The sequence below is a fragment of the Gadus morhua genome, chromosome 3 (genome assembly GCF_902167405.1).
Source record: "Gadus morhua chromosome 3, gadMor3.0, whole genome shotgun sequence".
Taxonomy (NCBI): domain Eukaryota; kingdom Metazoa; phylum Chordata; class Actinopteri; order Gadiformes; family Gadidae; genus Gadus; species Gadus morhua.
The window spans coordinates 3,532,886-3,548,112 of NC_044050.1; the positions used below are offsets into that span (position 1 = coordinate 3,532,886).

The following is a 15,227-nucleotide window of genomic DNA, read 5'->3' on the forward strand; positions in this document are numbered from 1 at the left end:
TGGGGTTTTTAATGACGCATCGGTGTAAGCTTAGTCTTGAATCTTGTGACTAGTCCAAACTGAATAAAATCTCTGTACATTCTCCGCTTTCACTTTTGCAGTGACACTCAACTCGTCTTTGTGAAGTAGCGTGCAAAATTATTTGCTCAAGGGAAAAACAAGGAAATTAATACAGAAAACAGAGGTTGTTTTCAAGAGCCAGCATCATCAATTTACTATTTAACCCTTATTAAATGCATTGTTTTGTAAACTGTTTTTAAAATGTCTCTTTTAAAAGCAGTTTAACGTTTTTCTTAATTCTAACTTAAATGTACTTTTAATTGTTGAGTAACCTATGCTTAACTTAAAATGTATGCTCCATAATATAGCATATTTCTAAATGTTTTACCTGTTATTTAGTAAAAAAGGTTAAAAGGGCCCATTATTAAACAAGCGGTAGTTATTTCCGGGATACAATTTGTCATAGTACATGTTTTGCGTTTCATGTTGAATTTAAAAAATGCTTCCCACACAAGGTCATGTATAGATAAAGGAACATCTTTATTAGCATACAGTGTAAGACGAGACTATTGGCATTAGGGAAGGTTAAGTTAACACTGGTGCCTTAGACCAATGACTGCATTCCCTGTTAGAATAGCCATGGTAGCCTACTCATTTAGCAAATTTCAAACAAGTAAAATAAATTGTACCTTTCAAATGCACCTTTCTACCAAGTCCAAGGCATTGGCCTCCAGCACTATGTTATTTAAAAAAATTAAGGTTGTCGTAATATTCTGTCACACTTGGCTCAGGCAGAATTTCTTTGTAGCAAACATAGGCAGAGAAAAAAAATCCCATTAAAATTAAAAATGAAATATCCAGCAAACATTACTGGTGATGTATCAAACTTTATATCTAACGTTATATTGCATGTGAAAAAAACTAATTTGAATCCGTTGGAAGAACCGAAAAAAATTATGTAATCGAGGCCTTGTACTTGATATGGCCGCGTCGATTTAGTCTTCACTTGCAGGTTCTAGCTTTGAGAAAAAAAAAAAAAATCTACTAATAATATTTTTTATTTAGTGTAGCCTTTTTGAGGCTGTTTTGGGATTGGACATTCTCAACCTGTTAATAATTATTGATTAGGAAACAACTGTTTATTAACCGTTGATTGAAAATAGCTCTTGAAAATGCGTATTTGTGTTTTTGTGTGTATGATCTTATGTTTGTGTGCATGTTTTACTTTGACATTACATCATCATTCCCCACCCCACTACGTCCCACTCTCTCTGGACCAGTGGCTATAATGACCAGCAAACAACCTCCCATTTTGTCAACAGATCTTAAGCACTTTACTTTCCTTCTTAACAATATCGAGTCTGTGTGTTTATGCTAGGATGAAATGCATTTTTTATATGTTCTTAACATCCTGGTTCCCCCGGCTTGTCCCTCTTCCTTCCTTGTCCCCTTTGCTTCAGCATTAGGATCCCATCCTCTCCTTCATCCTAATCTTTCGGAATATATTATGAAATATCCCATGAATCCCACCCCATGAATCAGACCCCCCCCTCTCCTTTTATGCTCGCTCAGTCTTCATTCCCAGAAGATGTTGGTGATGTCAGAATCCAGACTGTAGATCCAGACCAATAGCGGCACAGAGATGAAGACGAAGGACCATGACACGCCTCTCATTGGCCGGCTGACCCTCGTCGTCATGGCTTCCATTAGTCCCGCCCCTCTCATCCTCTGGAGCTCCTCCTCATCCTCCTGTATCACAGGGAAGTGAACCATGGCAGACGTTAGCAAACAGAGACAGAATGCGTGATGTTTAGTACAGCGTGAGTCAGACAGGGTCTGGGCTTTAATGAAGCAATAGTAGATGAAGAACATGTTCAATGAAGTAGAAATGTCAATATAAATACATTTTTAAGTTATGAATGATCTAGACTGGATTAACCTGGCCTGGACTCATGTGTATGAATACAGTGATGCATAGTAATGAAGAATATGTATATTAAGTGCGAACTCTAGATTATTGTAAGAACGTGATGGATGGTGGATTGAGTTTGTGTGTACATTGCTTCAAGACCCCTTCTAAATCCAATTACTCAAACAAGTCAAACAAGCAAAACAGACCGACAGGATGTTTGGCTGACTGACCAGAAGCTGGTTGCCAGGTTCGATATAGTTGCGAGCCAGAAACTTGAGTGCCTCATCCATGAAAATGACAGGAAGTGACATCTTCAGCACCACCACCCACTGGGTCCAGGACAGAGGACGGATCTGGAAGACGACCTGCAGGTGAGGAGGGGGAGAGAGAGGGGGAGTTACCCCAGAATCCAGAACAACGACTCTAGGCAAGTGATGGTGAAGTGCACAGTGAGACACGCCTGCATCGGCAGGATGTGATAACTCACAGGCAGCGGGTCTACGTAGAGGATAAGGAAGTGGAGGGCCATTGACAGACAGATGGCTCCCACCAGCCACGGGTTGGACCAGGGAGGCATCTTCAACAGGGACTGGTTCTCTGACAGACTGGAGAAAAGGGGACATACATGCATTAACATTAGAACACAAATGAGTACTTCTCAGTAATACACACTTCACTGAAGATTAAACTAGTCGCACATTTTGAATTTAGATATAGTTGGACCCTTTAAATGAATGTGTTTCCACATTTCAAATTGATATCAAGCTGTCCCTAATTCTGTACCATAGAGACATGAATCATTCAAACTAATGGCTGCACCCGAGTGTGTACTGTTGTAGTCCACTGCTGGAATCTAGGGTCTCCTCAGCTATTGCCCTGACGTGTGACCCAATACGGCTTATAACGGAGGACCCCACCTTTCCTCTACAGTATCTAACAAAGTTCATCAAACTTATGTTTTATGTATATATTATAACAGAGGCCAAATAGCAAAGACATTGTCAAACCATAATACAAGATTCAATAAAATAATTAACATAGAGGGGTTGTATTCAGATACACACAAGTTGTCAAAGGAGAGGGTAAGATAATAATGAAAAAAGAAAAGAAAAGGAAAGCAAAGCATGGGCGCCCTTTCTGCCGAAGGTCAACAATATCAACAGGAAGATAATCAATGAAGGGTTGCCAAATATCATAAAAGGAGTTATCGTTACCCCTTTAATGTAGCATTGAGGCATTCCATTGGAAAAACCTTAAAGGGGACCTATTATGCTTTTCGACTTTTATGACCTATAAACATTGTTATAATGATTGATAGTCATGTTTAACCATACACAAAAAACGATGTTGATTTTCGGGAAACTCTCATCTCTCCTCTCATCTGGGTGCTTTCAGCATTCTCTGTCAATGCTCGGTTTCATCCTTCTCCGCCCCCTCGCCCCCCTCCTGCCAACCCAACTCCGTTGTGATTGGTTACCTTCCTTGAAACGCTCGAGCGGGCAGATTTGACCAGGCATATGGGGGCGCGTCAGGACTGCCTCTACGTAGATGATTTCCCGGAAATGTGAACAAGTGAATCGCAAACGTTGTCCCGAGTGTTTAGCGCTCTGCACAGCCACCCCAGACAGTCAGCAGGGAATACGTTGAAATGCATGTACGTCGTTATTTGACACTTTAGTATGGTTAAACATGACTATCAATCATTATAACAACGTTTATAGGTCATAAAAGTCGAAAAAGCATAATAGGCCCCCTTTAGTCGTCTCTCGGTACCACTGTGTGACTGTGGGGGGTTTCTCCTCAAACCCCTGGAAAATAACGCATTGTCTCACTAGAAGCAGGAGATTACCCATTAAAGTCTGCTGTCCAGTGGATAAAGAGAGTTATTGTCTTGTAGGCATATTCAGGAGAAACAAGACTGGTTCAACCTTTGTGGTTTTGCAGAAAATTGAGCTAAGCTCCTTGGCAATGTTTTTCTAATACCTGGATATCAAGGAGAATTACCAGATAAAATAGTAGTACGTTCCTACTTCTTATTTAAATTTGATGCAAATGGGAGAAATCTGGGGATCAATCTTGTGTAAGAAGTGAGGTGTTTCACTGTAGTCTCTGCAATATTCTGTATTGGCTCTCTCTGAGTCTATTACATGTAAATAACTTCTTAGCAGACTCGAAGGCCTCTGACAATATCTCAGCATCAAATTCAACCCCAATGTCCTTTTCCCATAATTCCCTATTTCCGTTTGCATTTACACAGTTAGCCGAGAAGAGTTTTTGATTAAAAAATGAGATTATTTTCTTATTGTTTAAGGCAGCTGAATTAAAATTGTGAGGGAAGCTTTCAATTTGACTGATTTGACTGTTGGGGGTATAAAATCTGATTTTACAAAATGCCTCACCTGAAGAAAAATGTGTCTGTGAGGTATTCTGTATTTAGTCTGAAGTTGTGTGAATGACATAAAATGATCACTTTCAAACAAGTCAGAAACAAATCTTAGGTCTTTTGAGCACCAGTCATCGAAAATACTCTTTCCTACACTAGGAGGGAAGGCTTTATTTAGAATTGAAGGTTGTAGCGTTGATGAGAAACCTCTTCGGCCCACGTGTTTAGCAATATCACGCCATACCTTAAGTATTTTAGATATGATAGGATTGTTTTAACCCCTGCTGAGATGTCAACCATTTTAATTTAAGTAAAGGGTAAAGGGAGAAGGGGGCACGACACCATGCATCCACAAGGCGATGTTTGATGTAGAAATTGCTTGAGCCAGCCTGAAATTATCCGAGCATGGCGGGCCCAGTTGTAATACAGAAAATTTGGAAATGCTTGACCCCCCTTGTCTATTGGTAATTGCAAAGTTTTCATCTTTAATCTAGATTTCAATCCATGCCATATCAACTTTGAGAGAAATATTTCAATATCTAAAATGGTTGTTCTATTGATCTTAAGTGGAAGAATATGCATTGGGTATAATAGTCTGGGAAGTACATCCATCCTAATCAAGCTAATTCTACCCATCCATGATAGAGGGAGATTAAATCACCTGTTAAAGCCTGAATTTGACGATCTGAAGGGAAAATTGACAAGAGCCGCCCGGTCCCCAAAACACCCAGTGGCAAGGCCTTCGACTTGTCATAATTAATTTTGTACCCTGAAACATTCCAAATTGACTGATGATAATAAAAAAGGTATAGATCCTTCTGGATTGGTAATACACAGTAATATATCATCAGCATAGAGTGAAATTCTGTACTCAGTGTCTCCTAATATGACCCCCGACAGTTCTTGGTGTGTCCTAATAGTCTCTGCAAGAGGTTTGAGCGCAAGCGCAAATAATAGAGGGGAGAGGGGACAGCCTTGACGTGTACCTCTACCCAAGGGGAAGATGTCAGACATAGATCCATTTACCAGGACCCTCGCAGCTGGAGAGCTGAATAGAAGTTTAACCCACTCTGTGAAACCAGAGCCCAACCCAAACCTATCGAGGACATCAAATAGATACTACCACTTCACCCGATCAAATGCTTTTTCAGCATCCAATGAGACATCAAGGACCCTATTGTTTGTACTTTGTGAGAGTTGTATTACATTAGGAAGCCGTCAAACATTAGAGTATGAATATCTGTTTGTATAAATCCTGCAGTCTTCTAGAAAGGAGTTTTGATAGAAAAAAAAAAAGATCTACTCAGAGTAAAGTAATAGGTCTGAAACTTGCACAGCAATCAGAAGGTTTATCTTTCTTTCAAATCAGAGAGATGTGTGCAAGATTTAGAGTTGGCGGAAGTGTGCCTCTTTCAGATGATTCGATAAACATGTTGGTTAGAGGTCCCACTACTAGCTTAGCCGTCTTTTTATAAAATTCAGGACCAAACCCTTCAGGGCCTGGAGATTTCCCACTCTGTAGGGATTTAATTGCCTCTAGGACTTCCTCTTCTGTAATTGGTCTACACAAATAATTTCTTTGATCTTCCGATAAGGTAGGGAGTTTTAACCCCTCAAAATATTTTTTTCTCGACATTGTAGTATTTTGACACTCAGAAGAGTGTCATCTCTGATTGATGGTATTGTGTAAGACCCTGCATGGCCTCCGGCCAATCGAGCAAGGAGCCTGCCGGGTTTGTTACCAGATTCAAATAATACATGCTTGGCAAAATATAGAGCTGATTCTGCTTTTTGAGTACAGCTGTAGAGGAGGATGTTTTAAAATCTATCCAGGGTAATAATTAACTGCTCCATTTGTAGTTGGTTTTTTAATGATATTTTTTCTCATTGCGGCTGTATAGGAAATGGTGGCCCCTCTCAAGAAGGCCTTAACCGTTTTCCATAGGGTAGAAGCAGAAACATCTGGTGTGTCCTTTATGGAAATAAAAAGTTCCCACTGTGTTTCTAAGTATGTTAAAAATGTAGGATTGCTAAGAAGATATGGGTTCAAATGCCATGTCTTGATATCAGGGGTGCAACGGATCACAAAGCTCACGGTTTGGATCGGGTCACGGTTTTTGAGTCACGGGTCGGATCATTTTCGGATCAACAACAACAATAAAGATAACAAGACAAATGTGACTTTAAATAAAATCTTTTAACTGTGTAAAAACAAAATAAAGTGAAAAATTAGGTAATAATCCTGCTTCCTTTAAGCATGGTCAATATTTAAAAAATTTGCAATTTGAGATTTGCAATATTCCTTCTTTTTAACATGGATAGGTTAGTAAATAATCCCTAACCCTGGATTTACAATTCAGGATGTCTGCATTGTCTGGGGAGTATAGAGTCTACACTCTCCCAAGGCAATGCAGACATCCTTATCTTCTTTTTTTTTAGTTTGGTAGCGAAATACTGTTTCTGTGGTGTTTTATTTGGCATTTTGTAAATCCATTGATTTCGGTTGGGAGACTCATGCTCATTGCAAGGGGGGTTGGTTGTAGTCTTTTCGCTCGGTTCTAGCCCTACTGTTGATACGCGAAAAGACTACAACCAAACCTAAAGACGTCCGGTTCCGGTTTACGTTTCAATGGGATTTACGGAACGCCAAATAAAACACAACAGAAACTGTATTTCGCTACGATACTTGATGATGTTGTTAATACAGGAATTGTCGTCTAAACATGCGCTGATCACGTCAACGCACAACTTTTTTTTTTTAATCAGCCGATCCGCGGATCACTTGCGTCCCGAACCGTGATGGTTGATCCGTACGGATCACGGGTAACCCGTGAACCGTTGCATCACTACTTGATATGTGGTCATAGTAGAGTGGAAGGAGTTCAATAGTGACTGAGGAATTGTCTGAGATGGCAGAGGTGTTAATATCACAGGTTTTGGTCCTATCCAGGATCGATCATGAGACAAAAATATAATCAATTCTTGAGAATGAGTGATGGGGTTGAGAGAAAAATGTAAAGTCTTTCTCTAGTGGATTCATGATCCTCCAAGCATCCAGAAGGCCTAAATCTGAGCATAGCTCCTTTGTGGCTCGAGCCATTTTAGAGGGAGGTAGGGTTTTAGGTGGGCTATGATCCATATTGGGGCCAGACAACAGTTAGAACTAACGCCAACTTCCACTTGAGGCTAAAGCCATTCCATCAACGCAGTTCAGCCACGCCTTGCTCAGGTTAGTTCAAGCCAAGCTTACGTTATCGTGGATTAAGCGCACTCACAAGATATGTAACCAGCCCAGAACTGTGAATGTGGAATCATGGATCAAATGTCCGAAAAGGCCCGAGCGGGATCTTTGGCTGCCTGCTGAGAAAATCACCTGAATGGAATTTATGTGGCTGACAATTTTCCATGCAGCAGTGTCTTTGTCATTGTGACAAAGGCTTCACTATCAGTAACATTAATATTATCATAAACTTTAACATTGGTTTTTGCAAGTTAGATTTCAGTTCTACGGATATTGTAAGACATATTTTTTATATAAAAAGTTAATTGCCTAATTTCTCTGATATAAAAAGGTAATTACAAAAATATGGCAACGCCAAGAATTCAATGACGTACTCAGGACGTTAACTCTGGTCGCCCATACTACAGGGCTAATGCTAGACCACTCACCCAACTGCTGGTTCCCAGTTTTCATAGAATACATCTATTTGTCTAAAAATGTGTTGAGATAATATCCTGGATAACAATAGATAGCAATTAATTTAACTATTTTATTTGCATTATTTCATCTTAGACTCTTAGTGAAAATATAGGCTGTTTGTACTTCAGATATGTACATTTATGACAAAATCGTGAGGACTAGGCTTGCCGGAACCTTCTGATGGTACACTTGTTTCCGACAGATTGACTTCTCTAAAACACAGATCAAGTAAGCCTGACAGTTAGCCTGTTACTGACCAGGTTAATTTGGTCGGATAAATTGCCATGGTTCCTTAGCGGAGATTCCCTGAAATCACGTTAATGGAACGCAACTCTAGCTGAAAGTAGCGAGGCTAAGCGAAATAAGCCCGGCTTTGCCTTTAGCTTGGTTGATCGAATAGCCCTCTCTCTGGATGACTTTATCAAGTGTAAACATAAGATGTTTGTGGATTAGTATTGCTACCCCTCTGCTTTTTGAGTGGAATAATGAATAAGGGATTTGACCAACCCAGTCTCGCTTTACTTTAAATTTTCAAGATCAGTGGGGTGGGTCTCTTGTAATAGGGCAACTTGCACCTTATCTTTCTTAGGCATGGAATGTATTTTACGGCTTTTCACCACATTATTTATACCTTTGACATTTAGTGTAATGATTTTTGTGTAACTCATTATGTAGATTCTATTCATGTAACAAATACAAATGATCCATTCCAAACAAAGAAACAACCCATTAGGAGAAATCTTCAATTTAGTATAAATCAGCAGATAAACTGTGTAGTCATAAACATAAATATGTCCATCCCCTAAATATGGGAGAACACATATAACCTTCTTCATGCCCAAAAAACAATACTAATGTGAAAACAGTGCATAAAGGTCATGAAAAAACAAAAACAAAATAAAATAAAGAGCTACCCAGTGGGTAGTGATATATTTAGAACACGCTACGACAAAGCCCTGGGCAAAGACAGACGCCGATTGGTCCAAGAGGAAGTGAGAACTGGCGTGGAGGAACTGCGTGCTAGCCAGATGGTGGGGATGCGACAGCAAGGCGCATGGACGAGATGGGAACAGGCAGTGGACCGCAAAATCTCTTGGTCTGAGCTTTGGCAAGCTGAGCCTTACCGGATCAAGTTCCTGATTGCGTCCGTCTATGACGTCTTGCCCAGCCCATCCAACCTCTTCTGCTGGGGCAAGGTTGACGCACCATCATGTCCTTTGTGCCTCAGAAGGGGAACGCTAGAGCACATCCTCAGCTGTTGCTCCAAAGCCCTGGGAGAAGGACGCTACACTTGGCGCCACGACCAGGTGCTGAAGGCGATAGCAGAAACCATCTTCACCAGCATCACCCAGAACAAGCCTCTCCGACCAGCAAGGCAGGCGATTGCTTTCATTCGAGCAGGGGAGAAGCCTAAGCCCAAGCCAAGGGGGGCAGCGGGACTCCTTGGAACCGCACCGGACTGGCAGATGAAGGCCGACCTGGGGAAGCAGCTCAGATTCCCAGAGCACATCGTGGAAACCACCCTGAGACCAGACATAGTTCTGTTCTCAGATTCAACCAAACAGGTGGTCCTACTGGAGCTGACAGTTCCCTGGGAGGAGCGCATGGAAGAGGCCAATGAGAGGAAGCGTGCCAAGTATGCCAACTTAGTGGAGGAGTGCCGCAGACGGGGGTGGCGTGCCCGGTGTGTGCCAATAGAGGTGGGCTGTAGAGGCTTTGCAGCGCAATCTCTCTGCAAAGCATACAGCATGCTTGGAGTCACAGGTGCACGTCAGAGAAAGGCCATCAAGACCACCACAGAGGCAGCTGAGAAGGCCTCTAGATGGCTGTGGATCAAGAGGGGCGATCTGTGGGTACATGCTACTTAGACACAAGTTGGGACTTGATCAATCCCGGCTGGGTCGCCTGGTTGAGGGTGTATGATGTTGCGAGACCCGAAACACCCATGACCCCAGGTTCCATCACTGATGATGTGTCTAAGTGCATCAATAGATGTATATTAAACTATTTTACCCTGGCCTGGCCAGTGACGTTCAGGAACAGACTGGATGACAACCATGAATAGTGTGGCGACAACTGGAGAGACAGTGGACAGCTCGGAGAGACGGCAACCGGGGTAGGAAGGGCCAGCAACCCAACCTGCAACTTCCGTGAGGAAGTACCCAAATCAGCTACGGAAAGCCTTGATGTAATATACCCCCAGGGATGCCCGAGAGGGGGGGAGAATGAGCACCCCAATAGGACGGACCTACAGTTAACGACAAACGCAGACGGATTATCGACAACGACTGCAGAATGTGTCTGCGGCAAAGTATGCAAAAACCCGCGTGGCCTGAAGATCCACCAGGGCAAGATGAAATGCTTGTTGAAGGAGCAACTGATACAGCGCACAGGGATCACCCCTGATGAGACGCAGGAGGAGCCAGGCACGGAATCACCCCACAGTGCTCGGAACCTCCACGTACCAGTAGCCCCAGACCCAGGCAGAGTAACCGAACATCGTCGGGTCAAGTGGCCTCCGGCCAGTAAGGAGAGACAGTGGCTCCAGTTCGATGATGATGTGGATACGATCCTAGAATCAGCAGCCAAGGGTGACACAGACGGGAAGCTCAAAACCATGGCAACCATCATCATCAGCTTTGCTGTCGAGAGGTTTGGTACAGTGGAGAAGTTGGGTACCAAGACCCCCTACATGAACAACCGTAGGGCAGAGAAGATCAGCCAGTTAAGGCAGGAGCTGCGGTCCTGAAGCGGCAGTACAAGGTAGCGCAAGAAGAGGAAAGGGATGCACTATCAGAACTTCGCGGCATCCTCAGGAAGAAGCTCACCACTCTTCGGAGGGCAGAATGGCACAGACGGCGGGGGAAGGAGAGGGCCAAGAGGCGGTCTGCCTTCATCGCAAACCCCTTTGGAGTCACCAAGCAGTTGTTTGGGCAAAAACGAAGTGGAAACCTCGTTTGTCCCAAAGAGGAGATTGACAACCATCTCTGCAACACATACAGTGATGCTGCTTGGGAGGAAGACCTAGGTCCCTACAGATCTTTGATAGACCCCCCAGGACCCACCACAGACTTCAACAGCAAGGAGCCCAGTTGGAAGGAGATTCAGGAAGTTGTTAAGGCAGCCAGAGCCAGTTCAGCCCCTGGACCAAGCGGAGTGCCCTACAAACTGTACAAGAGGTGTCCCAGACTCCTTCACCGGCTGTGGAAGATCCTGAGGGTTATCTGGAGGAGGGGAAAGGTAGCCCAACAATGGAGATTTGCAGAAGGTGTCTGGATTCCCAAGGAGGAGAATGCTAAGAACATCGAGCAGTTCAGAACGATCTCGCTGCTCAGCGTTGAGGGGAAGATATTCTTCGCCATCCTATCCCGTCGGTTGACGGAGCTCCTACTGAAGAACGAGTACATCGACACCTCTGTACAGAAGGGCGGAATCCCAAAGGTGCCAGGATGCCTCGAACATACAGGTGTGGTCACACAGTTGATCAGAGAGGCAAGAGAAGGGAAAGGAGACCTAGCAGTGCTGTGGCTCGATCTCACCAACGCTTATGGATCCATTCCTCATAAGCTACTGGAAACAGCACTGGACCGGCACCATGTCCCAGGTAAAATTAGGGACCTTATCTTGGACTATTACAAGAGTTTCAAGCTGAGAGTCACCTCTGGGACAGTCACTTCTGAGTGGCATCGGCTGGAGAAAGGGATCATCACTGGATGCACTATTTCAGTGATTCTCTTTGCCTTGGCCATGAACATGCTGGTCAAGTCAGCAGAAGTCGAGTGCAGAGGTCCGCTCACCAAGTCTGGAGTCCGCCAGCCCCCCATCAGAGCCTTTATGGACGACCTGACAGTAACGACGACGTCAGTGCCGGGGTGCCGATGGATCCTTCAGGGCTTGGAGAAGATCATCACCTGGGCTCGGATGTGTTTCAAGCCTGCAAAATCTAGGTCCCTGGTGCTCAAGAGAGGGAAAGTGACTGACAAGTTCCGCTTCTTCAGCAGTGGACAAGTCGGGTCTGCCTGGTAAATTTAAGGCCTGGATTTACCAGCATGGTGTTCTCCCCAGGATTCTGTGGCCCCTGCTTGTTTACGAGTTCCCAATAACAACAGTACAGGGCTTCGAGAGGAGGATCAGCCGTTACCTCCGTAGATGGCTGGGCCTGCCACGAAGCCTGAGTAGCATCGCTCTATACGGGCACAACAACAAACTGAAGCTCCCCATTAGCAGCCTGAATGAGGAGTTCATGGTAACCCGTGCAAGAGAGGTGCTGCAGTACAGGGAATCGAGTGATCCAAAGGTCTCCCAGGCTGGCATCGAAGTCAGGACTGGAAGGAAGTGGAGGGCGCAGGAAGCAGTCGAGCAGGCGGAGTCACGCTTGCGTCACAGCGTGCTGGTCGGCCCAGTGGCATCTGGACGAGCAGGGCTTGGTAGCGTTGCAACCACACGCTACGACAAAGCCCTGGGCAAAGACAGACGCCGATTGGTCCAAGAGGAAGTGAGAACTGGCGTGGAGGAACTGCGTGCTAGCCAGATGGTGGGGATGCGACAGCAAGGCGCATGGACGAGATGGGAACAGGCAGTGGACCGCAAGATCTCCTGGTCTGAGCTTTGGCAAGCTGAGCCTTACCGGATCAAGTTCCTGATTGCGTCCGTCTATGACGTCTTGCCCAGCCCATCCAACCTCTTCTGCTGGGGCAAGGTTGACGCACCATCATGTCCTTTGTGCCTCAGAAGGGGAACGCTAGAGCACATCCTCAGCTGTTGCTCCAAAGCCCTGGGAGAAGGACGCTACACTTGGCGCCACGACCAGGTGCTGAAGGCGATAGCAGAAACCATCTTCACCAGCATCACCCAGAACAAGCCTCTCCGACCAGCAAGGCAGGCGATTGCTTTCATTCGAGCAGGGGAGAAGCCTAAGCCCAAGCCAAGGGGGGCAGCGGGACTCCTTGGAACCGCACCGGACTGGCAGATGAAGGCCGACCTGGGGAAGCAGCTCAGATTCCCAGAGCACATCGTGGAAACCACCCTGAGACCAGACATAGTTCTGTTCTCAGATTCAACCAAACAGGTGGTCCTACTGGAGCTGACAGTTCCCTGGGAGGAGCGCATGGAAGAGGCCAATGAGAGGAAACGTGCCAAGTATGCCAACTTAGTGGAGGAGTGCCGCAGACGGGGGTGGCGTGCCCGGTGTGTGCCAATAGAGGTGGGCTGTAGAGGCTTTGCAGCGCAATCTCTCTGCAAAGCATACAGCATGCTTGGAGTCACAGGTGCACGTCAGAGAAAGGCCATCAAGACCACCACAGAGGCAGCTGAGAAGGCCTCTAGATGGCTGTGGATCAAGAGGGGCGATCCGTGGGTACATGCTACTTAGACACAAGTTGGGACTTGATCAATCCCGGCTGGGTCGCCTGGTTGAGGGTGTATGATGTTGCGAGACCCGAAACACCCAATGACCCCAGGTTCCATCACTGATGATGTGTCTAAGTGCATCAATAGATGTATATTAAACTACCCTAAATTCAAGTAAAATAAAGTTTTATGTTTGAACCAAAGCGGCTTCTGACAGATTCTATCCCAGTGTGTTAAGAAAGCATTCCGCATCTCTCCGTGCTTCAGACTTGTGTTCTGTGCCATTATGGTTGACAGACAGTTTGGCCGGAAAGTGCATGTTGAAACGAATGCGTTTGACAATCAAATCCTGACACACGTTGTTGAAGGCCCGGCGCTTCTCTCGAATCGCAGCAGATAGGTCCTGATGGATGAAGATCCGCTGTCCTTCGAACACGAAGTACCTTTAGCCTTGTGTTATCCCTGGAGTTCTGGAGCTTGATGATCACCGGACGTGGGTGCGGGACGTGGGTGCGGGACATGGGTGCGGGCCGAGGCTGTGGTGGGCACGGTCGATTTTTATCCAGTTCTTAAGCTAAGGCCACACTGCACGCGTTTTTCGGGTTAAAAAACATGCATAATGCGCCTAACTTGACGCCTCATCATTGTGTGTCACAAAAATGGTTCAACGCGCCTAATGCGCCTGTGGCTGCGTTGGATTTAGGAGTCCGAGGTAGGAAACCCAAACGCCACCGTGTTTGGGTGCATGATAGAGTTTAGATCGGGTTAGATTAAATAATCTCGGATATAAATAACAATAATCGGATTAAATAACTTCACATGGTGTGTCCGGTGTGTTTCCAGCATTCGTAGTGTTGATCAGCAGAGATATAGTCCGCCAAGACGTTGAGGTTGCTTAGCAACCAGAGACGCTGTCCATGCAAGTGAATGGAGCGTTCCCTCTTCGTCATAACTATTAAACCAAACATCCTTCACATTCACAGAGCGAACATTATGAAAGTAAAATGCACATTTCTCGCTGAAAATGTTTACATAAACGCTTTTAATGGCGTACCTATGTTACTATTTCCACCCAGAATAAAGAAAGATGTCCGCCATATGCTTCTGTGCAAGCGTCACTACTCTCTGCCAGTGACGTCGGGTCAAGCTCCACGCTGGTCGGCTATCGCGGCTAAGCGTCACGCGAAGGCGCGTCAAAAGTTAGATTTTTTGCGTGTTGGTGCGTTGGGCGCGTTGGTGCGTTTACGTGCGTCATTACGTGCGTATGCCGCGTCTAACGCCGCTATAACGCCTCTAACACGCCGCTTTAACATGTCTACGCGCCTAAACCAATGGTTCCCTACGCCGTTTTTCAACGCCAACGCGCCTGCAGTGTGGCTTACCTTTAGTGCCAGGGTCTGTTCCCATGTCAAGCACGGTCGGAAGCCAACTAGCAAATCATTTCTGTGCTGAAGCATCACAATGACTCGGCCAATAGAGGATGTGATCTGAGATGATCATCTCCTCATCTCCACCCCACCTCCACAACGTCTCCCTCTTACCTACGTCAAGTAGCATAAGTAACGGTTCTTCAAATGTAGCTTTAGCTCAGGTATGAGATATGAGACATAAGCCTGACATGAAGTGGACAGCTAGTATCCAGGGGAAACCTGATCTGTTCCTACCTGTTCAGGGCATTGCACATCTCGATGGTGACCAGGACAGACAGCGCCATGGTCATCGGGTAGGGGGACTCAAACACAGAGCACTGCACACCGGCAAATTCACTGTGGCCTTCGCTGCACTGCAGGTAGTGGGACTGAAACAGCGGGAAAGAGACAGACAGACAGACAGACAGACAGACAGACAGACAGACAGACATGCAGAGAGACAGAGAGAGACAA

General features: G+C 45.2%; 1 protein-coding gene across 1 annotated transcript in view; it reads right to left on the reverse strand.

Annotated features, from left to right (window-relative positions):
* Positions 1–521: 521 nt before the first annotated feature.
* Positions 522–15,227, reverse strand: part of si:dkey-28b4.8 (sarcoplasmic/endoplasmic reticulum calcium ATPase 2) — a 45,831-nt gene continuing 31,125 nt past the window's right edge. The window contains exons 21-24 of the mRNA XM_030351609.1: positions 15,009–15,142; positions 2,400–2,517; positions 2,143–2,277; positions 522–1,749 (exon numbers count right to left, since the gene is read on the reverse strand). Coding sequence (XP_030207469.1) covers positions 1,576–1,749; positions 2,143–2,277; positions 2,400–2,517; positions 15,009–15,142 — 561 coding nt within the window. The 3' untranslated portion in view covers positions 522–1,575. The remainder of the gene's footprint in view (positions 1,750–2,142; positions 2,278–2,399; positions 2,518–15,008; positions 15,143–15,227) is intronic.